Below are 22,290 nucleotides of genomic sequence, written 5' to 3'. Positions count from 1 at the left end.
AGCATGTTCAGAAGTCTCTGGAATGTAGTCAGTTTGCATTTCATCTGCATCTTTTATATTTTCCTCCCTATCTCTCTCTCTCTCTCTCTCTCTATTTCCTACTTTGTATTATGCTACTCCTCAATTTTCTCACTTCATATATCTTTGATAAGTTGCCCCTTTCGATTAGGAAAGAAAATGCTATTGTCTGAATATTTTAAGGGACATTTTTGTGTAGTTCACGAATGGCCCAGCCAGCCTGTGCTGGTGTTTATTCGAGCAGTATCCTAATCCCATGTAACTGCCCTACTCCCACATCCATTTATCCCTCTTTCCCTCAACCACCAATCAAACCTATTCTTAAATGTTGACATGGTCTCTGCTTCAGTCACTAGCTATTCTGATTGGCTGGCAACTCTGCAACGGCGGGACTTCTGACAAAGGGGTCCTAAATCCCATTGAAGACCCACCGCTATCCACTTAAGTGCCTGAATGGCACTAAATTCTGCGGGCCCTCCGGAAAAGAGGTGACGTGGGAATTTTGGCATCGGTCTCTCCCGACATCGAGACCCCCCCCCACGCCGCCAGCATAAAATTCCCCCCCATTATGTTTCGTGTCATCATCCTGTAGTTTTTTGGGGGGGGAAGTGTGAAATATGCGGTGTGTCATTCGAGAGTTGAAAAATTTGGAGCCTTTTTCACTAGAGAAGAATAGATTTGACAGAGGTTTTCAAAATCATGAGGGATCTGGACAGAGTAGATAGAGAGAAACCGTTCCTACTGGCAGAAGGGTCGAGAACCAGAGGTCTCCGATTTAAAGTGATTGGCAAAAGAAGCAACGGCGACATGAGGAAAAACATATTTTGTACAGCGCGACGTTAGGGTCTGGAATGCACTGCCTGGGAGCGTGGTGGAGGTAGGTTCAATCATGGCTTTCAAAAGAGGATTGACTAATTATCTGAAGTGAAAATAATTTGCAGGGCTACAGGTAAAAGGTGGAGAAGCGGGGCAAGATGAGTTGTTCTTGCGGAGAGCTGGCAGGGACAAGACGGGCCAAATGGCCTCCTCCTGTCCTGGAACCATTCCATGATTCGAACTCTGTTCCATCCCTTCATAGCATTAAACACCTCTATCAAATCATCCGTTTATCTCCTCTGCTCTACTGAAATAGGCTAGAAATTTTTCAAATCTTCATATGAATAAGTCCTCATATCGGGCAGCATCAAACTGAATTCACGCTGTACCCTCGCAATTCCCTCAACATCTTTCCTATGCTGTGGAGCACATAACTGACAACACTGTCCAACTGTGGTCTTACTAAGGTTTTATATAAACTCATGATTACATCTTGACATTTAGAATCAAAACCTCTCGTCGTGAATCCCAATATTCCATTTACGACAATCTGACAGCTTCACGCCCACTTTTTAGTCATGTTTATTTAAAAACTGATTCAAATTTTTAAACTTCCATGGGTGGGATTTGAACACGCATTCTCTGGATTCCATGTCCACTAACATAGCGATTGCATCACCATACTCAGAGCAGTACTGAGGGAGTGCGCCACTGTCACGGGGCAGTACTGAGGGAGTGCTGCACTGTCAGAGGGTCAGTACTGAGGGAGTGCTGCACTGTCGGAGGGTCAGTACTGAGGTAGTGCTGCACTGTCGGAGGGTCAGTACTGAGGGAGTGCTACACTGTCGGAGGGTCAGTACTGAGGGAGTGCTGCACTGTCGGAGGGTCAGTACTGAGGGTGTGCTGCACTGTCAGAGGGGCAGCACTGAGGGAGTGCTGCAATGTTGGATGTGCTGTCTTTGAGTGAAGCATTAAACCCAGGCCTTGTCTGCCCACTCAGATGGATGTGAAAGACCACATGGCACTATTTCACAGCAGAGCAGGGAATTCTCCCCCATATTCTGGCCAATATTGATTCCTGAATCAACTGCCCCAAATATAGATTAACTTTGAGCAAATCCACTGCCAACTTTCTCTACATAAGTACTGTGACTGCATTGCAAAATTAATTCATTGCCGCAATGTTTTTGAGTACTCCTGAGGATTTGAAAGGTGCTGTATATAAATCCAAATATTTTCTTTGTTAAAAGTGAATTTCTGCAAGTAGTCACGGTATTTGCTTGGTGCAGGTGAACTATGTATGGTGTAACTCTACATTATGATTACTATTTCAGGGCAAAGTTCACCTGGAGCTGAGATTGAGTGAAGTCATCACTGATGTTGGGACCATTTGCCATAAATTGGCCACACGGTGAGACCGGTCACATTCTGTATCCTCGTGCTGTAATCAATCATCCAGTGAGATTAGACTGGGTGGGATATTAAAGGGTGTGGGGAGTAAGGGGGGAGTGAGATTAGACTGGGTGGGTTGTTAAAGGGTGTGGGGAGTAAGGGGGGAGTGAGATTAGACTGGGTGCGTTGTTAAAGGGTGTGGGGAGTGAGGGAGGAGTGAGATCAGACTGGGTGGGTTGTTAAAGGATGTGGGGAGTGAGGGGGGAGTGGAATTAGACTGGGTGGGATATTAAAGGGTGTGGGGAGTGAGGGGAGAGAGTGGGATTAGACTGGGTGGGATATTAAAGGGTGTGGAGAGTGAGGGGAGAGAGTGGGATTAGACTGGGTGGGATATTGAAGGGTGCAGGGAGTGAGGGGGAGAGTGGGATTAGACTGGGTGGGATATTGAAGGGTGCAGGGAGTGAGGGGAGAGAGTGGGATTAGACTGAGTGGGATATTGAAGGGTGCAGGGAGTGAGGGGGAGAGTGGAATTAGACTGGGTGGGATATTGAAGGGTGCAGGGAGTGAGGGGGAGAGTGGGATTAGACTGGGTGGGATATTAAAGGGTGTGGGGAGTGAGGGGAGAGAGTGGGATTAGACTGGGTGGAATATTGAAGAGTGGGAGTGGGAGAAAGGGATTGAACATTAATTTTCAACTTTGAGAGAATTGAACTTGTGTGAAAAATTAACATTTTGCAATGTGGCCTGAGGGATTTGGGGTGAGCATCGGCCCTTGTGGGGCAGGGGGAGCAGGAGCTGGAGCTGGAGGGGGAGCAGGAGGAGGAGGGGAGAGAAAGAGGAGGAGACTCGGTCAAAATTTAGGATGGACTTGTAATTAATTTGTTCCAAGTTTAAAAGTAACTTCCAGAGCTGCTCCTGTGTAGAGAAACATCTTCACAGAACAATGAATAGAGCACCTGGGGGCACTGGGGTAGTGGGTAGATAGGCAAGATTGGGTCTAGGGAGAGGGTGATAGCATGGGTGAAGGGAAAGGTCTTTAAGAGGTTTTTGGAAACAAGGAGGGAGATAACAATCTTGAAACACTGAGGAAGGGATAAGAGCAGAGAACTGAAGGATGAATAACCAAACCTGCATTTATATAAAACCTTTATGACAGGACATTTCAGCCTCCTAACAGCCAATTAATTACTGGTTGAAGTGCAGTCCCTGTAGTCTTGCAGGAAAATGCAGCAGTCAATTTGCACACAGCAAGATCCAACAAGCAGCAATGAGGTAAATGGTTAGTTAATCTGTTTTTGTTGGTGTTATTTGAAGGATAGATGTTGGTCAGGCCACTGGGAAAGCTCCCCTGCTCTTTGAACAGTGCCATTAGAATCCACCATCTTTCAGATGAAACATTAAACCAAAGCTCTGTCTGCCCTCTCAGGTGGTTGTAAAAGATCCCAAATCAGCACTGCAAAGAGTGGGGGAGTTTTCCCCAGCATCCTGGACAATATTTATCCCTCAACCCACAGCACTACAGCAGGTTATCTGGACAGTTTCACATTGTTGTTTGTGGGAGCTTGCTGTGTGAAATTGGCTGCAACAATAACAATAACTTGTATTCATACAGTGCCTAAAAAAAAATAGTGCCTTTAACATAGTAAAATGTCCCAAGGTGCTTCACAGGAGTGTTATTGAAACAAAACTTGACACCAAACAACAAAAGGGGATATTAGGAGAGGTGACCCAGGAGCATTTTAAAAGAAGAGAGAGAGGTGGAGGGACGGAGAGGTTTAGGGAGGGAATTCTAGAGCTCAGGGCCCAGACAGCTGAAGGCAAGGCCGCCAGTGGTGGAGCGATTAAAATCAAGAAGCCAGAATTGGAGGAGGCAGGGATTTGAGGGTTGTGGGGCTGGGGAAGATTACAGAGATAGGGAGGGGTGAGGCCATGGAGGGCTTTGAAAACAAGGATGAGAATTTTAAAATCGAGGCATTGTTTAACTGGGTGCCAACGTAGGTCAGCGAGCATAAGGGTGATAGGTGAACGAGACTTGGTTTGAGTTTTGTCGGAGGCAGCAGAGTTTTGGATGGCCTCTAGTTTACAGAGGGTAGAATGTGGGAGGCCGGCCAGGAGTGCGTTGGAATAGTCAAGTTTAGAAGTTACAAAGGCATGAATGAGGGTTTCAGCAGTGGATGAGCTGAGGCAGGGCGGAGTTGAGCGATGAAACCGAGGTGAAAATAGGCGGTCTTAGTGACAGTGCTAGTATGAGCTCGGAAGCTCATCTCGGGGTCAAATATGACAGCAAAGTGCGAACAGACTGGTTCAGTCTCAGTAAACAGGAAGAGGGATGGAGTCAGTCGCGAGGGAAAGGAGTTTGTGGCAGGGACTGAAGACAGTGACTTCCCAATATTTAATTGGAGGAAATTTCTGCTCATTCAGTACTGGATGTCAGATAAGAAGTTTGATAATTTAGAGATGGTGAAAGTGTCAGGGAAGGGGCTGGGTGTCGTCAGCATACAGGTGGAAACCGATGCTGTCCTTTCAGATGAGAGGCAGCATGTACATGAGAAATAGGAGGGTGCCAAAGATTGATCCTTGGGGGACACCAGAGATAATGGTGTGGGAGTGGGAAGAGTAGCCATTACAAGTGATTATTTGGCTGCAATTAATTGGTAAGAATGGAACCAAGTTTCCTAAATTACAGCAGTGATTACATTTCAGAAGTACTGGATTGGTTGTAAAGCGCTTTGGGATGTCCTAAGATAATGAAAGGTGCTATGGAAATGCAGGTCTGTCTTTCTTGAACATCATGGGAACTTTGTGTTTGCTGACTGGCAGCAAGAATAATGTGCTGTCAGAATGCCAAAGTGCACAAAACCCATCCTTTTTAAAAATGCCAAACACAAGTGTTTAATACTAAATAAAAGGCACCATCACATTTTTTGTTTAGGGCTCCCTTTGAAAGGAAAAATTAGCCTTTCCTCAGCCTAAAACGCTGGTAGTATTTGAGTTGTGTAAAGCCCCCGACAGTATCCCCAAAGGGAATGGATACTGTGCTGACAAAGAGTTTAAAAACATGCAACATATGGAACAAGTAGAAACTTGTTCAGAGAAGCTGCGTGAAGCTCTCATTTTATTGTGAAGGAAGTGTTTATTTGGCTCCTGCTGAAAGAACACTGCAATTTATACAACAGCTTCCTCATAGGCAATTCCCCACATCCTTCCATGCTTTAAATCACAATTTTGAGCCCTTGTTCAGCATGAAATGAAGTCTATCTTCAGCTGGCTTGTAACAGAATTCATGTGTCAGATCGATGGAGTTACTGTGCCAGTAGACCCTCTACATCATGTTCTTCTCGCAGATTGACAACTCGGTTTGAATCAGCACAGCCGCCTGTCTTCTCAGCCAATGGAATCAGGAATTCATTTCTCACTAGTCCCTCAATCCCCTGTCTTCCCTGTACATGCTCACGTAGTCATGCACGTACACTGGGCTGGATTTTCAGCTCCTGCTGGGCAGGGATTGGAGGCGGATGGGGTTGAAAAATAGCCCCACTGGCCAGTGCGCCATTTCCCCGCTTCTGGGCCATTTTTTGCAGGGCTATCTGCCCTCAGGCGGTGGGTGGCCAATCAGGCTCATTAAGAGCCTATTGAGGCCAGTTAAAGGAGGCTGACTGGAATCTCCCAGTCGGCCTCCAGGTTCCCCCACCGGTGGGGGCCAGTTTAGGTACCTGGAGGCAGGCACCTGGTGGTCGGCCAGGTTGGGTGGGGGGGGGGGGGGGGTGCCAAACCTCCTAGCAGGCGTAGAGGCCCTCCCTGCCTGCCTGTGTGCAACAGCAGCCACAGACTACCCTGCAGAGATTCCCCCCCCCGCCCCCCCCAAAGGTGGTGGCCTGGCTGTTGTATCTATTTTTTAATTTAAGATTTAAAAAAGCTGGAGAGAGGGTGCCCCCATTTTGAAGCATCCTCTCTCTCTTTCTTACCTTCCGTTGCAACCTGCTGCTCCTCTCAAGCTGGAAGGCCTCTGATTGGCCCTCCAGGCAACTTAATTGGACGGAGAACCTGGCTCCAGGACAATTAAGGGGGTGCCCCCGTGAAAATCTCAATGAGTGACTGTTTCCCACTGGGGGGGGGGCAATCCTGACCTCTGTTTCCCACTCCGGAGGGAAAATCCAGCCCAGTCTGTGTCACACACATATCCACACTCATTCACACACACTCACGCGCACACATACATCGACTGATGCGTGCACACACACACTACACACATACACACACTATTGTGCACACACATAGCTACATGCTCTCTCATACACATACACGCTCTCATACACACACACTCTCATACACACACACATACACCCTCTTTCGCATGCACGCACACACACTTGCTCTCTCTCTCTTTCGCGCCGCACACACGCACACACATATTCTTGCACGCCACACACGCGCGCACACACACACTCGCGTGCATGTGCGCACCCACAAACACACACATCCTCTCACTTGGGCACACACACAAACACAATACTATTTGCATCTTAGAACTACTGAAGGAACATATTAATTCTATCAACTGTAGTGTTGAATATTTATGAACTAGAACTCTGCAATTCTAAGGACTGCAGCAGTTCAAGAAGGCAGCTCACCACCACCTTCTCAAGGGCAATTAGGGATGGGCAATAAATGCTGGGCTAGCCAGCAATGCCCACATCCCATGAACGAATAGAAAAAGTTAATATTTCCTTCTCTGTTTCAGTTAATTTGAGTGGGTTCTTTCTTTTGCTCTTTCGAAAGTTGTCAGATCAACCACAAATAGTTAATAACAAGATTCCAATTTTCTTTACTTGCTCTGCCTCTCCTAAACACATGAAACAAACAAACACACACCAAACCAGTTTTCCTACCAGAGGATGGGAGATCAGAGTTGGGAAACTGACATTACAGAGACCAGATGTTAGAGTTGAACTAAACTTCCCAACTTGGAATAGTTATCCATCTCGTCAGGATTCATCCAGCTGATTGGATAGACCATGGGGTAAATATTTTTTATTTTTATACAACACTGAAACAGGCCCTTCGGCCCACCGAGTCTGTGCCAACCAACAATTTATACTAATCCTACATTAATCCCATATTCCCTACCACATCCCCACCATTCTCCTACCACCTACCTACACTAGGGGCAATTTACAATGGCCAATTTACCTATCAACCTGCAAATCTTTGGCTGTGGGAGGAAACCGGAGTACCTGGTGGAAACCCACACAGTCACAGGGAGAACTTGCAAACTCCACACAGGCAGTACCCAGAACCAAAGCCGGGTCACTGGAGCTGTGAGGCTGCGGTGCTAACCACTGTGCCACTGTGTCATTAATAGTTAGAGATTAATCCAGTGAGTGGAGTGATCTTGCCTTTGCCTCTTAATGGAATGAATAGTGAGGGGTTTCAATAATGAGCGGGGTGATCGCTCAATTAGGTTATTGCCCAGCAGTGAGGACAGAAATGTACAACCCATGTAGCCTGAAGAAACATAAATTCAGAAATGCCAAATGCACTGCAGCACAATTAGATTACTGGGAGCCTGGATGTACTTGTGAGCTTGAGTCTATAAATTATTTTCAGGCACTGTGATTTGTGAATATATAAATCATGTTTCAGTATATTTATCTACAAAATGATTTTATTAGATTGGTCAGAAAATAAGAGTTTGTATCTTTGTGCTGCATGGGCTGTGAACTGCTTTGGGAATTGTAAATGCAGGCCTTCACCTGAGAGGGCAGAGGGGCTTCAGTTTAACATTTCATCTGAATGTCTGCCCCTCTGACAGTGCAGCGCTCCCTCAGTACGATCCCTCCGACAGTGTGGCACTGTCTCGGTACTGACCCTCCGACAGTGCAGCACTCCCTCAGTACTGACCCTCTGACAGTGCAGCACTCCCTCAGTACTGACCCTCTGACAGTGCAGCACTCCCTCTGTCCTGCACTGGGAGTGTGAGCCTGGGATTATGTGCTCAAGTCTCTGGAGTGGGGCTTGAACCCAAAACTTTCTGACTCAATGGGGAGATTGCTACCTACTGAGCCACGGCTGATATCCTTAAAGAGGGCAAAGGGCATGATACATACCAAACATGGGGTAAGAGTAGCTTAGATAGTCAAAATGAAAATTGAAAAGGAAAATGTTGAGGGATTGGAATACAGAGAGAGGCGGTGAGCTGGAGTGGATGGGATAGTGAGGCCATAGGGATATTCGAAAACAAGGCTAATGACATATATTGATGGAGGAAGGAGAGAGCAGAGGCAGTTACCTCAATTGAAAGCTTAAGTTGACTCGGAATGTTTTCAGTGTTGGGTGTATCAGTTTTTTAATAATTGATGGTGCTTCTTTTTTTTGTTTTTAACCAGTGTTATAGCGTGCCAAGACTTGCCAATAGTCAATGGACAATGTGATCCATATGCAACAGTTACCCTGTCGAGCCCATCCAGGTATCCATTCACTTTGTGTATTTATTATCACATATCTATTACTTGCAGAAACAGCCGATCTCAATCTTTATTAACATCCCTGTGTACTTCCTGTCCATAAAACCTTACTCTTTGTTGTCACAGTTTTGGTCCCACTTTTCTGATAACAGGGATATATTTTCAACTTGCAGCCCGGACTAGAAGGAGCCCAATTTCATTTCCATGCACCCCAACATTTCCCATTTAGTTTTGCTATGTCAACTGTCATGAAATAGTTGCAGTGTATGGCCATTGGGTGGTTCTGTAGAGTATGTTTCTAACTCCTCCATCTCCCAACTGCAGTAGTGTATTGGTTATGTTACTGGACTAGTAATCCAGAGACCGAGGGGGGATGATTTTAACTAAATTCTCCGCGCAGGAAATCTAAGGGATCAGGCGGAACGCTGATTTTACAGCCCATACAATATTGACTTCAATGGAGAGTGAAGTTAGACAGGGTGTAAAATCAGCACTGCACCCGGGGTGTAAAATCAGCACTGCACCCGGGGTGTAAATTCAGCACTGCACCCGGGGTGTAAAATCAGCACTGCACCCGGGTGTAAAGTCAGCACTGCACCCGGGGTGTAAATTCAGCACTGCACCCGGGGTGTAAAATCAGCACTGCACCCAGGGTGTAAAATCAGCACTGCACCCGGGGTGTAAATTCAGCACTGCACCCGGGGTGTAAATTCAGCACTGCACCCGGGTGTAAAGTCAGCACTGCACCCGGGGTGTAAATTCAGCACTGCACCCGGGGTGTAAAATCAGCACTGCACCCGGGTGTAAAGTCAGCACTGCACCTGAGTGTAAAATCAGCACTGCACCCGGGGTGTAAAATCAGCACTGCACCCGGGGTGTTAGATCAGCACTGCACCCGGGGTGTAAAATCAGCACTGCACCCGGGGTGTAAAATCAGCACTGCACCCGATCCTGTCAGTTTATTGAGAAGCAAGTTGGCTTAATATTGGCCCCCATGAGTTCATGTCCCACTGTTTGAGAATTCCTAACGAAGGGTAATAATTCTGAACGGTTAACGCTTTAACTCTACCTTCCTCTCTGCAACGATGCTACCTGACCTGCTGTGTATTTCCAGCACACTCTGATTTTATCTCAGATCTACAACATCTACAGTATTTTGTTTGTATTTTTAAAAGTTTCCAATTAGATGAACTTTCAAAGTTACACATTGACAAGGCTCCTGACTCGGTTTCTTTTTGGGTACTAGGTCTGAGTTGAAGAAAACAAAAGTAAAACGAAAGACAACCAATCCCCAGTTTGATGAAGTGTTCTATTTTGAGGTAAGTGCTCATCAAAGAATTGCCTCAAAATGTCTCATTTGATCTTCACAATACAGAAGGTGGGTCTTTGTGATTCTGTTTTATTTTGGGTTTGGCCCTGTGAAACCGGGCCTTTTCATGAATCATTTGTTCATTGCTTTTCAGCACTTTACGATAACAAATTGTAATGATGTACATTTGAAGCAAAATTATATGTGAATGTATCAAACTCTTTCTAGTGACACTGAATGAATGTACTAGCCTGGTGCAGACTCCCTGTGCGGTGGTGTAATGGTAATGTCACTAGACTAGTAACCCAGAGCCCAGGCTAATGCTCTGGGGACATAGGTTTGAATCCCACCATGGCAGATGTCAAATTCAATTAATAAATCTGGAATTAAAAGCTAGTCTAATGGTGACCATGAAACCATTGTCAATTGTTGTAAAAACCCATCTTGTTCACTAATGTCCTTTAAGGAAGGAAATCTGCTGTCCTTACCTGGTCTGGCCTACATGTGACTCCAGACCCACAGCAATGTGGTTGTCTCTGAAATGGCCTAGCAAGCCCCTCAGTTGTATCAAACCACAACAAAGTCTAAGAAAAGGACTGAAACCGGACGGACCACCCGGCATTGACCTAGGCACCAGAAATCACAATGGCAAACCCAACCCTGCAAAGTCCTCGCTAACATCTGTGGGCTTGTGCCAAATTTGGGAGAGCTGTCCCACAGACTAGTCAAGCAACAGCCTGACATAGTCATATTCACAGAATCATACCTTACAGACAATGACCCAGACACTGGCATCACCATCCCTAGGTATGTCCTGTCCCACTGGCAGGACAGACCCAGCAGAGTTGGCGGCACTGTGATATACAGTTGGGAGGGAGTTGCCCTGGGAGTCTTCAACATCGACTCCGGACCCCATGAAGTCTCATGGCATCAGGTCAAACATGGGCAAGGAAACCTCCTACTGATTACCACCTACCCACCCCACCGCCCCGGCCCCCTGCTGGGCTGATTCTCCATTATTGAACACCAATTGGAAGAAGCATTGAGGATAGCAAGGCCACAAAATGTACTCTGGGTGGGGGACTTCAGTGTCCATCACCAGGAGTGGCTCGGTAGCAATACTGTTGGCTGAGTCCTAAAGGACATAGCTGCTAGATTGGGTCTGCGGCAGGTGGTGAAAGAACCAACAAGAGGGAAAAACCTACTTGACCTTGTCCTCACCAATCTGCCTGCCGCAGATGCATCTGTCCATGACAGTATTGGTAGGAGTGACCACCGCACAGTCCTTGTGGAGACAAAGTCCAGTCTTCACATTGAGGGTATTCACCATCGTGTTGTGTGGCACTACCACAGTGCTAAATGGGATAGATTTCAAACAGATATAGCAAGGCAAAACTGGGCATCCATGAGGCACTGTGGGCCATCAGCAGCAGCAGAATTGTATTCAATCACAATCTGCAACCTCATGGCCCGGCATATCCCCCACTCTACCATCACCATCAAGCAAGCGGACCAACCCTGGTTCAATGAAGAGTGCAGGAGGGTATGCCAGGAGCAGCACCAGGCATACCTCATAATGAGGTGCCAGCCTGGTGACGCTACTACACAGAACTGCTTGCATACTAAACAGTGGAAGCAGCATGCAATAGACAGAGCTAAGCGATCCCACAACCAACGGATCAGATCTAAGCTCTGCAGTCCTTCCACCTCCAGTCGTAAAAGGTGGTGGATAATTAAACAACTAACTGGAGGAGGTGGCTCCACAAAAACCCCATCATCAACGATGGTGGAGCCCAGAACATCAGTGCGAAAGAAAAGGCTGAAGCATTTGCAACAATCTTCATCCAGAAGTGCCGAGTTGATGATCCATCTCGGCCTCCTCCTGAGGTCCCCAGCATCACAGATGCCAGTCTTCAGCCAATCCGATTCTGTCCACGTGATATCAAGAAACAACTGAAGGCACTGGATACTGCAAAGGCTATGGGTCCTGACAACATTCCGGCAATAGTACTGAAGACCTGTGTTCCAGAACTTGCCGCGCCCCTAGCCAAGCTGTTCCAGTACAGCTACAACACTGGCATCTACCCGGAAATGTGGAAAATTGCCCAGGTATGTCCTGTGCACAAAAAGCAGGACAAATCCAACCCGGCCAGTTACCACCCTATTAGTCTACTCTCGATCATCAGTAAAGTGATGCAAGGTGTCACCAACAGTGTTATCAAGCGGCACTTGCTTAGCAATAACCTGCTCAGTGATGCTCAGTTTGGGTTCCGCCAGGGCCCCTCAGCCCCTGACCTCATTACAGTCTTGGTTCAAACATGGACAAAGGAGCTGAACTCCAGAGGTGAGGTGAAAGAGACTGCTCTTGACATCAAGGCAGCATTTGACCGAGTATGGCATCAAGGGGCCCTAGCAAAACTGGAGTCAATGGGAATCAGGGGAAAACTCTCCGCTGGTTGGAGTCGTACCTAATGCAAAGGAAGATGGTTGTGGTTGTTGGAGGTCAATCACAGGACATCACTGCAGTAGTTGCTCAGGGTAGTGTCCTCGGCCCAACCATCTTCAGCTGCTTCATCAATGACCTTCCTTCAATCATAAGGTCAGAAGTGGGGATGTTCACTGATGGTTGCACAATGTTCAGCACCATTCACGACTCCTCAGATACTGAAGCAGCCTACGTCCATATGCAGCAAGACCTGGACAATATCCAGGCTTGGGCTGAAAAGTGGCAAGTAGCATTCATACCAGGCAATGACCATCTTCAACAAGGGAGAATCTAACCATCTCCCCATGACATTCAATGGCATTACGATTGCTGAATCCCCCACTATCAACATTCTGGGGGTCACCATTGACCAGAAACTGAACTGGACCAGCCACAAATACTGTGGCTACAAGAGCAGGTCAGAGGCTGGAAATACTGCAGTGAGTACTCACCTCCTGTTTCCCCAATGCTTGTCCACCATCTACAAGGCACAATTCAGGAGTGTGATGGAATACTCTCCACTTGCCTGGATGGGTGCAGCTCCAACAACACTCAAGAAGCTCTACACTATCCAGCATAAAGCAGCCCGCTTGATTGGCACCCCATCCACAAACAGTCACTCCCTCCACCACCGATGCACAGTGGCAGCAGTATGTACCATCTACAAAATGCACTGCAGCAACTCATCAAGCCTTCTTCGACAGCACCTTCCAAACCCCCAACCTCTACAATCTCGAAGGACAAGGACAGCAGATGCATGGGAACACCATCACCTGCAAGTGCCCCTGCAAATGCACACCATCCTGACTTGGAACTATATCGCCATTCCTTTACTGTCACTGGGTCAAAATCCTGGAACTCCCTTCCTAACAACACTGTGGGTGTACCTACCCCACATGGACTGTAGCAGTTCAAGAAGGCAGCTCACCACCACCTTCTCAAGGGCAATTAGGGATGGGCAATAAATGCTGGTCTTGCCAGTGATGCTCACATCCCACGAATGAATTTAAAATAACTGCTAGTGCGGATTCCCTGTGCAAACCCCCTGGTGTGGATTCCTGGTGCAGACTCCGTGTGTGGACTCCCAGTGTGGACTACTTGTGCGGACTCCCAGAGTTGGTACTCTGCCTAGTTGTAAAGCTTCTTTCTTCTGTCTCCAGAGGGCGTTTAAGAAATATTTCAGATATAGCAAAGTAAAAACGTCTGAAACTTTGTGTGAAGATTCTGAGTTTTTATGCATCAGTGCAAATTGCCTTTATATTTGGGTATCTGTTCCACACCATCCAGCTGGCGGCAGCTTCCGGGTATTCCCACTGGACTCATCAAGTTTGGGAATACCATCAGCAATTAGGTTCCTTCCCACTGGAATTCCCCACCCACATTACTATCTGCCTGCCTTCTTTTAAAATCCTGCTCAAAAACCTTCCCTTTTTATCATGCCTTCAGGACCTCTCCCTTAGCCTCTCCATTCCCCTTCCCTTTCCCCATTCCACCCGCTCCTTTCCATGGGATCAGCCCATGCACCCTGTCCCTCCACAGGGCCGAAAGATGCCACTGCATCCAGTGTGAGAACATTATGAACATGCCTCTCTCCCCACCCTTTGGAGTTAGGAGTCCTTGTGCGATGTAACTATATTGGATATAGGTGTTAAAGTTTACACTACAAACCTGAACTCAAAGGGAAATCTAGCTCCTCCGTCACACATTTGCTTCCTTCACTGTAGGTGACGAGACCGTGCAGCTACAGTCGAAAGTCACACTTTGACGTTGAGGAGGAACATGTTGAGAAGATGGAAATCAGGTAAGCCGACTGGCTGGAAACTCCTTCTGGTGGTGTTTGATTCTCAGTCTTGGGTTAAGTAATGTTTTTGGTTTCCCCTATTCTACTGACAAAAAACAGGAGTTTATTTTGCAGTTCTGTTTCCGAACAGAGAAACCGTGACCTTGATTGACCTCTTTGTGGAGTGGTTATTTTGAACAGAGTCAAACAGGCTTTGCAGCAAGAAATACCCACATCATTCTCGATTGATACTCTATATGGGATTAATTGCATTGATTACACTCGATCCTCGTTTTGTGCAAGCCAACATGCCATTAGATTTTTGAATGCTGCTAAATGTTCTCTTGATGTCTTAAAGGATCTTCTACCACAGCACAATTCCTCTTCCACGTGGAAATCTCAGCTACAAAGCTTTGTCCAAGCAGAGCCCATACATTATCTTTAAAGGGAATTAGGTAGTTGCTTGAAAAAGAGGGATAGCAAAAGTATGGGGAGTGAGCCGGAGAGTGGGATTAGACTGGATGGGAGAGTAAAGGGTATGGGGGTGGGGCGATTTGGAGAGAGGGATTAGGTAGAGTGGCTCATGTGGGAAACAATGCTTGCATAGAACACAGGAATTACTGGAGGATAAAAGACCAAGATCCATTGAGTTCACTTTTTACCATCCTGGTCTTCATATGATACAATAATAATGGAGTTATTGACTAATTACAATGGTCAATCTCTATCAATGAGTCTAGCACAGACCCAGATGAGAGGTGAGGAAAATCCCCAGTGGTGGAGAGCTTTCGGGACCATAGCTGCACAGTCAGCTGTTCCTCCCGAGTCTGCTGCACTCACCATGTGGACTAGATGGAGTGAATGACCTGTTTCTGCTGGGATTGCAGCTGCGACGAGAGGGTTAGTGGGGGAAATCAACCATCTGTAATCAAGAAGAAGTGCCATGAATCTCCTGGGCATTGTGGAAAACTGTTGGATGTCTGGAGATGGTTGAGATAGAAGGAGCAACCAACAAAGTCTCCAAGGATCTGTCCTTGCCCATTCCATCTTTGGGTATTTAACCAAGTATTGGGAGTGTTCCTAGTGACTTGGCCAAGATTCCTCCCTCAACCGTCATCAACGAAGAAACAGATGAACTGGTTGCTAATTTTTATCTTCCATTTACAGTACTTGGCAAATTGATGCTGTGTAACACTTTGATAATCCATTCATTGCTTGTGAAACATTTTCTGATGTCCTGAGAGATGAGCTATAAATGTGAGTTCTTTCTATGTGAGGTTTTACTTATTATTGTAGAGTCCTATCCTGTTTTTCTGCAATTCCATGGTTTCCTTTTTGACCTTGGTGGGGAATTGACCTGCTCCTAGTACTTCCTCTTCTAAAATTTGTTGTAAACATCCCATTTGAATGCTGCTGTACTAACAGGAAATGTTTGAAAACAAATAATTGGGATCTTGTCATTCATCAGAACTTGGTTAATGACAAACACCTCTTGAAATGCTTCTTGTTAATTCTTGGCTGTTGTATTTCTTCTGTAATTTAGTAACTGCGCAATATGGATTTGCTACAGTGTGAATGCAACTTGTGGAATTTTTTTGAACTGTGATAGTATTGATTTATTAAAGAGTTTTACTGTGTCTTTTACTTCACACCAGAGGGACAAAGAGCAGGGGGTGTGACTTGGAGAATTGGCACTATTAGCTCCATCTGGCCAAGTCTCCTTCGACAGCACCTTCCAAACCTGTGATCTCTACCACCTAGAACAAGGGCGGCAGACTCATTGGAACACCACCACCTGCAAATTCCCCTCCAAGCCACACACCATCCTGACTTGGAACTATATTGTCGCTGGGTTAAAATCCTGGAACTTCCTCCCGAACAGCACTGTGGGTGTACCTACCCCACATGGACTGCAGCGGCTCAAGAAGGCAGCTCACCACCACCTTCTCAAGGGCAATTAGGGATGGGCAATAAATGTTTGGCCTAGCCAGTGATGCTGACATCCCAGGAATGGATAAAAAAAAAATCTCTGGCCTGTGCTCCCTCGCAGCTAGGCTGTGTGCTGGGAGCACAGATTCACTAACTTTGCCTTCACTCAATTAATAATCTAATGCACGATACATTGTGTGATCACAAAGAGACTGAAAATGTTAAATTGTGCTGTGTTGCTAATGAGCCTTGATCATACGTTTGAACCGGTGTAGAACACCCTTTAAAAATAGAGCCGATGCCAACATTTAATGTGGGCATTGCAGTTAAGACCAGAATTTATTGCCCTTACCTGAGTAACTTGCTAGGCCATTTGAGACAGCGGTTAAGAGCTAACCACTTTGGTGTGGGTCTGGAGTCACATATAGTCCCAGACTGGGTAAGGACAGCAGGTTTCCTTCCCTGAAGGACATTAATGAACCAGTTGGGTTTTTGCAACAATCTGAAAGCCTCATGGACACTTTTACTGAGACCAGATTTTTATTTCCAAATATTATCCCAATAATGTAATCACAACACCATCATACTTTGTATTAAAATACATATAAGACTTATTTATATTAAGATATATGTATGTATATAAGTGTGCTAACATCCGACAGTGTTTACAGTTCTGTAATACCATGTGACATGTTTCACATCTCCTGAGATACTGAATGTTATTTTTCCAGGATTGACCTTTGGAACGCCAGTAATTTAAAGTTTGGGGATGAATTTCTTGGAGAACTACGCCTCCCTTTAAAGATTCTAAAGCAGTCTTCTTCCCATCAAGCATGGTAATTGAGAGCTCGCTGAGTTTAACAATTGTTTTTTTTACGGTATAGATTGAACAGCAGTTAACATGTCGATTTGTGTTTAAATGTTGAAGTACATACCCCCAATGCTGGTTGGCCACCAACTGCACGTGGTGAAAATGTAGCTGGTTACTGAGGTAGATTGGTGACTTGAGGTCATGTCTGGTTGGAATGCCAATATACAAGGGGAGGACAGGTCCACAGAATCAGATCTAAGCCACACGTCAAAACATCAGATCTCCAGAATGGTTGTAACATATCATAGAGAGAGAGATACAGCACCGTAACAGGCCCTTTGGCCCAACAAGTCCACGCCGACCATCAGCCACCCATTTATACTAATCCTATATTAATCCCATTTTCCCTCTCACATCACCACCTTCCCTCATTTCTCCTACCACCTACCTACACTAGGGGCAATTTTTATAATGGCCAATTTATCTATCAACCAGCAAGTCTTTGGCTGTGGGAGGAAACCGGAGCACCCGGCGAAAACCCACGCGGTGACAGGGAGAACTTGCAAACTCCGCACGGGCAGTACCCAAAACCAAACCTGGGTCGCTGGAGCTGTGAGGCTGTAGTGCTAACCACTGCGCCACCGTGCCGCCCTATCAAAGTGTCATACTTGCCGAGTCTCAGTGGATCAAACCATTACCTCATCTTATGTTCAATGACACTAACTTTACAGGGAATCATTTTGCTCCGTGTCACCTTTGTGCAACTCAACTGTGTGAATAGAAGTAGCGTTATTAATGAAGACATTTACCCAGCAGAGAATTACTCGCATTCTATGCCACTGACTCCCATAAAACAGTTTTCCTGTATGCAAAGAAGTTAGGCAAATAGTTTATAGCTATGACCTTTTGAAGTAACTGTATCCTACAGCACACATTAAGCTCGTGTTTATTGTAGCTAGTGAACCCTTGGTTGGATTTGCCTACTTAACATCCATGAGCTTTTGCATGGCAACATGCTGCAAGTGGGAAATGGAAACAGCACAGCACCCTCTACAGGGTATCTGCGACCTGTGTGAACAGGGCTAGCAAATGTGTATCTCCTTAACCAATCAGATTGAAGAATTATTAATGAACAGTGCAGAGTCCGAACCAGGAAATGTAAGTTAGAATATTGATTTGATCTCAAATCAGGAGAAAGCGAAATAAAGAGACAGAAATAAGTTTTTCTTTTAAATCTCTAACCACAGTTAAAAGCTGAAGGAATGAGACTCCACATTTGTGAAAGCTCATTTTCAGTGTCAGAGAGATTGTTTGGCAGTAATTAAGACTTATCACACCTTTAAAAGGGTATGTAGGCTGAAATGGACAAGGCCTAACTTCTTGTGGCAAGTTTAGCCAGTATCTAGAGTGCAAGTACGGGACGTTCACGCTGTTCAATGCATTTGAATGGGAGTCAATCAGCAAGATGCTATTTTCACGCAGCTTATGACAGAGCGGTGCAGCTTGGATAGCAACCTCCAGATTCTTACCTTTAACTGCTCCTCTGAGTTCAGTTGTAGTTGCTGTCTGATTTGCACATAAATAACGGTGAATGCCATTAGCCTCACTGTTATTTTTATGGTAGATTCTGGCCCAGTGTCTCACAATGTCAGCTGTTGCTGTCATGCAATGTTGTCACACCCTGTCATGCAGAATTCAAGGATTAAAGCATTGCCCCATGTGACAGCACGTTATTGCGTGACTGGATTAATGGAGACAGACACATCTGATTTCCCACGTGGTGTGTCCCTGAGAAAATTTTAAGGAGGAAAATCAGCAAGGAAATTCATTGTCCACTGCTGCCATTCTTGTATGCCTCCTACGGTGGATTCAACAAGTTGTGCACTTTCTCTCTTTTCATGTTTGTCTAATAGGAATGCAAAACAGTGATAGTAAGTAGCTTGCATTACAGAAAAGCAACATGGAGTGTAGCAAAAGGTTCTGCAATGAGGTTGTTTACAAAAACGACCTGAAATTAGAGGCAACATGGGTAGGGAATTGGTTAGCCCATCATCACACAAAGGGTAGTGGGAATCTCGAACCCTCTCCCCCAAAAGCTCGTTCAGGCCGGGGGTCAATTGAAAATGGCAAGACTGAGATTGATAGATTTTGTTGGGTAAGGGGATTAAGGGTTACAGAACCAAGGTATGTAGATGGAGTTGAGATGCAGATCAACTGTGATCTGATTGAATGGTAGAACAGGCTTGAAGGGCTGAATGGCCGTCTACTGTTGCTAAAAGTTTCAATACAGTGACTGGGTGGCCATTCAGGTGGGAAAAGCTATCATGGAGTCTCCCCAGTGACACAGCGAGCTTGTGCGGGGAGGAGCAGGAGGGTCTTGGATTGAATCCTCAGTCTGTGCTCCGTTAGCTGATCTCAGCTGATGGGAGGGTAGAGGTGCTACAACTGGGCCCCATGTGCCTGTGTTAGGAATAGGAAAACCAGAGCAGGTTTTCTCTGCAGAATTGCAATTCAGGAGCCTTTGTGAGAAAGTACACGGGGTAAGTGTGTGGTGGTGAAGGGCAGAATTGTCTCTCCCACTCTCCCTTCTGCATGGTCAAACAGCCTGATGTTGAACTGAATTGTTGTATAATGACCATCTCGATTAGTTATTCTTGAAAACATTTAAAAATAGTAGGAGGGAAATCAATGGCCCGGCTCGTGCTCGAACAAGAACAGTGTGTTTATAACACACACCGTTATTAATGCCTAAAATCAGCCAGTAAGTTCAGGGGATGATAAGAGACTCCATGAATTGTGAATCTCCAGATCTTGCAGTTAATTTACGTCATTACGTTGTTTGCTGCACTCAAACGGCAACTCGTCCTCACCCTCACTTGTTGGATTTATATATTAATTGCCCATTAACCTTACTTCAGAAAGTTGGGGCTGGTACTTAACAGCGTAAGGATCTCTAAACAAGGATTTTTTATTTGTTTATGGGATGTGGCGTCGCTGACAAGGGCAACATTTATTGCCCATCCCTAATTGCCCTAATGTTCCTGCAATGCCACTCAACCTATCTGGCCCAGAAAGGGAACAATTTAAATTGTGGAGTCTCATTCCACTTTCCTCTGTCTCTATTTTTTCTCTCTTAATCCAATTCTTCCTTCCCTCTCTTTATATCTTTTCAGTCCCTGATTTGACTCTAATTCACTGGATTTCCTTTTCTGTTGTTCCTCTGTTTCTTTCTCAATCCTTAAATCTCATTGGTTAAGGAGATAAACTGTTCGTCCTGTCATTCCCTGAGGTCCCAGATGTCCCATTGCCTTCACCACGTCATTATCAGCTCACACTCCCCGCAAGATCTGGACCATTATGCACTTTTCCCTCCTGGCCAGTATTTATAGCCCACTCTTAGTTACCTTGAGGGCTGTTAAGAGTCAACTACATTGCTGTGAGTATGGAGTCACATATAGGCCAGACCAGATAAGGAAGGCAGATTTCCTTTCCTAAAGAATATTGATGACCCAGTAGGGTTTTTACAATAATCACATTTACTGATCTCGGTTTTTTATTTCCAGATACTTTTTTAAACAGAATTTAAGTTGATTGGATAAGATCACTATTCAGAACACCAAATGTATTGCACATAATTTCCCAATCTTCCATGGTGGACTTAACTCACAAACTCTGCACTATATCTGAGGTTTCTACTGGTTTCTATTACTATCTGAATGTATGAGGCATACTTGGTATATCTTACAGAAAACTGTATTGAGTTAATGCAACAGGCAAGTGTGTAGAGGTTTCTGAATATTTATTTGTTATTTATATTGTGATATCTGTGATTAGAAAATAGACAATTTACTTTCTTGCTGTTGTGTCACAGGTACTTCCTGCAGCCCAGAGATAACGGCAAGCCGATTAAACCTGTGGACTTGGGTTCCTTACGTCTGAATGTTGTTTACACTGAGGACCATGTTTTTCCTTCTCACTATTACGATCCATTGAGAGAACTTTTATTAAAATCAGCAGATGTTGAGGTAAGATTATGTATGCTAAACCCTGACCCTAACCTTAACTCTGACTTTGAACCCACCCTAACCCTCAGTCCAACCTAAACCTAACCCTAACTTTGATCCTAACCCGAACTCAACATAAACTTAACCCTAATGCTAATACCAAATTAAAGGATAATAGCAACTAAACAGGACTATAAGCAATGGAAAGCAGGAGCCAAACCAGGGATAGGCACCAACATGTTGCACCACAAGACATTTGACAAAATTATTGACTCAGCTACGGTCATGGGGACGATTAATCTGTATAAAAAGTATATATCCAATCCTAATGCCATCGAAACAAATTTCTCCCGATAAATAAAGTAGCTAAGCATACAAATATCAATGGAGAGCAGCACAACTGTATTAGCGAGCTAGCAAAATAGTATGCTGTGTCAATGCAAATTACTTTTGCAATTACTTTTGCTGCCCGGTTATTTTAAAGCACAAGGCTTGAAATAATAACAGAAAGTGCTGGAAATACTCAGCAGGTCTGGTAGCATCTGTGGAGAGAGAAGCAGAGTTAACGTTTCAGGTCGGTGACCTTTCATCAGAACTAAATTGAAGCAGGGGTGCCCAACATTTTTTGCATGGAGGGCCACATTACAATTTTTGTCTTACATAGGAGGCTGGTGAGACAATTTCTGAAAGATAAAGCCATTAAAAAATTTTCTTACTATTAATCAAAGCAACAACAACTGTGCATTTTTGTGAAGAAGCTTTAAATGAGAAGACTAATTTATTAACTTACTTTCTGGTCACTATGATGTACACTGATTTAGTGAAACACCTGGCATTTTTCTGCTTTCATGGGTAGTCAGTGTTTGCCTGCACACTTGCTGTATCGAAGTGGAGTACTCCGGATAGACATTCATTGTCAGGAGTGATCTTGATTGCTCGCTCTCCCACTTCTCTCTCCCTGTGTTTGTCTGTCTCTCTCTCTATGTGTCACTCTCTCCCCCTTCCTCTCTGTGTCCCCCTCTCTGTGTGTCGCCCCCCCCCCCCCGATCTCTGCCCCCTCTCTCTCTCTGCCCCCCCTCCCCTCTATCTCTCTCTCCCTCTCTCTCCTCACTCTCAAGTGAAAAGAGCCGCAGCCTGTTCTGTCTATCCTGATAGGTATAACCTCTCAGTTCTGGTATCATCATTTGTAAATCGTTTTTTGCACCTTCCCAATGCCTCTATATCCTTTCTCCTCTCTCTCTGTCAGCGGGGCGAGTGGGGGGGGGGGAAGGGAAGAAGGGTA

General features: G+C 45.3%; 1 protein-coding gene across 4 annotated transcripts in view; it reads left to right on the top strand.

The window, feature by feature from the left end:
- Nucleotides 1-22,290, top strand: part of rasa3 (RAS p21 protein activator 3) — a 164,808-nt gene that overhangs the window by 111,712 nt on the left and 30,806 nt on the right. For all 4 annotated transcript variants that reach the window (XM_068034186.1, XM_068034187.1, XM_068034185.1 and 1 more), the window contains 6 exons: nt 2,169-2,245; nt 8,613-8,693; nt 9,937-10,009; nt 14,209-14,285; nt 16,925-17,029; nt 20,876-21,029. In XM_068034186.1, the coding sequence (XP_067890287.1) occupies nt 2,169-2,245; nt 8,613-8,693; nt 9,937-10,009; nt 14,209-14,285; nt 16,925-17,029; nt 20,876-21,029 (567 nt within the window). The remainder of the gene's footprint in view (nt 1-2,168; nt 2,246-8,612; nt 8,694-9,936; nt 10,010-14,208; nt 14,286-16,924; nt 17,030-20,875; nt 21,030-22,290) is intronic.

Source organism: Heterodontus francisci, chromosome 6, assembly GCF_036365525.1.
Source record: "Heterodontus francisci isolate sHetFra1 chromosome 6, sHetFra1.hap1, whole genome shotgun sequence".
In the NCBI taxonomy this organism is placed as follows: domain Eukaryota; kingdom Metazoa; phylum Chordata; class Chondrichthyes; order Heterodontiformes; family Heterodontidae; genus Heterodontus; species Heterodontus francisci.
The sequence above is the reverse complement of the archived record's forward strand: the minus strand, read 5'-3'. Positions and strand labels throughout refer to the sequence as shown.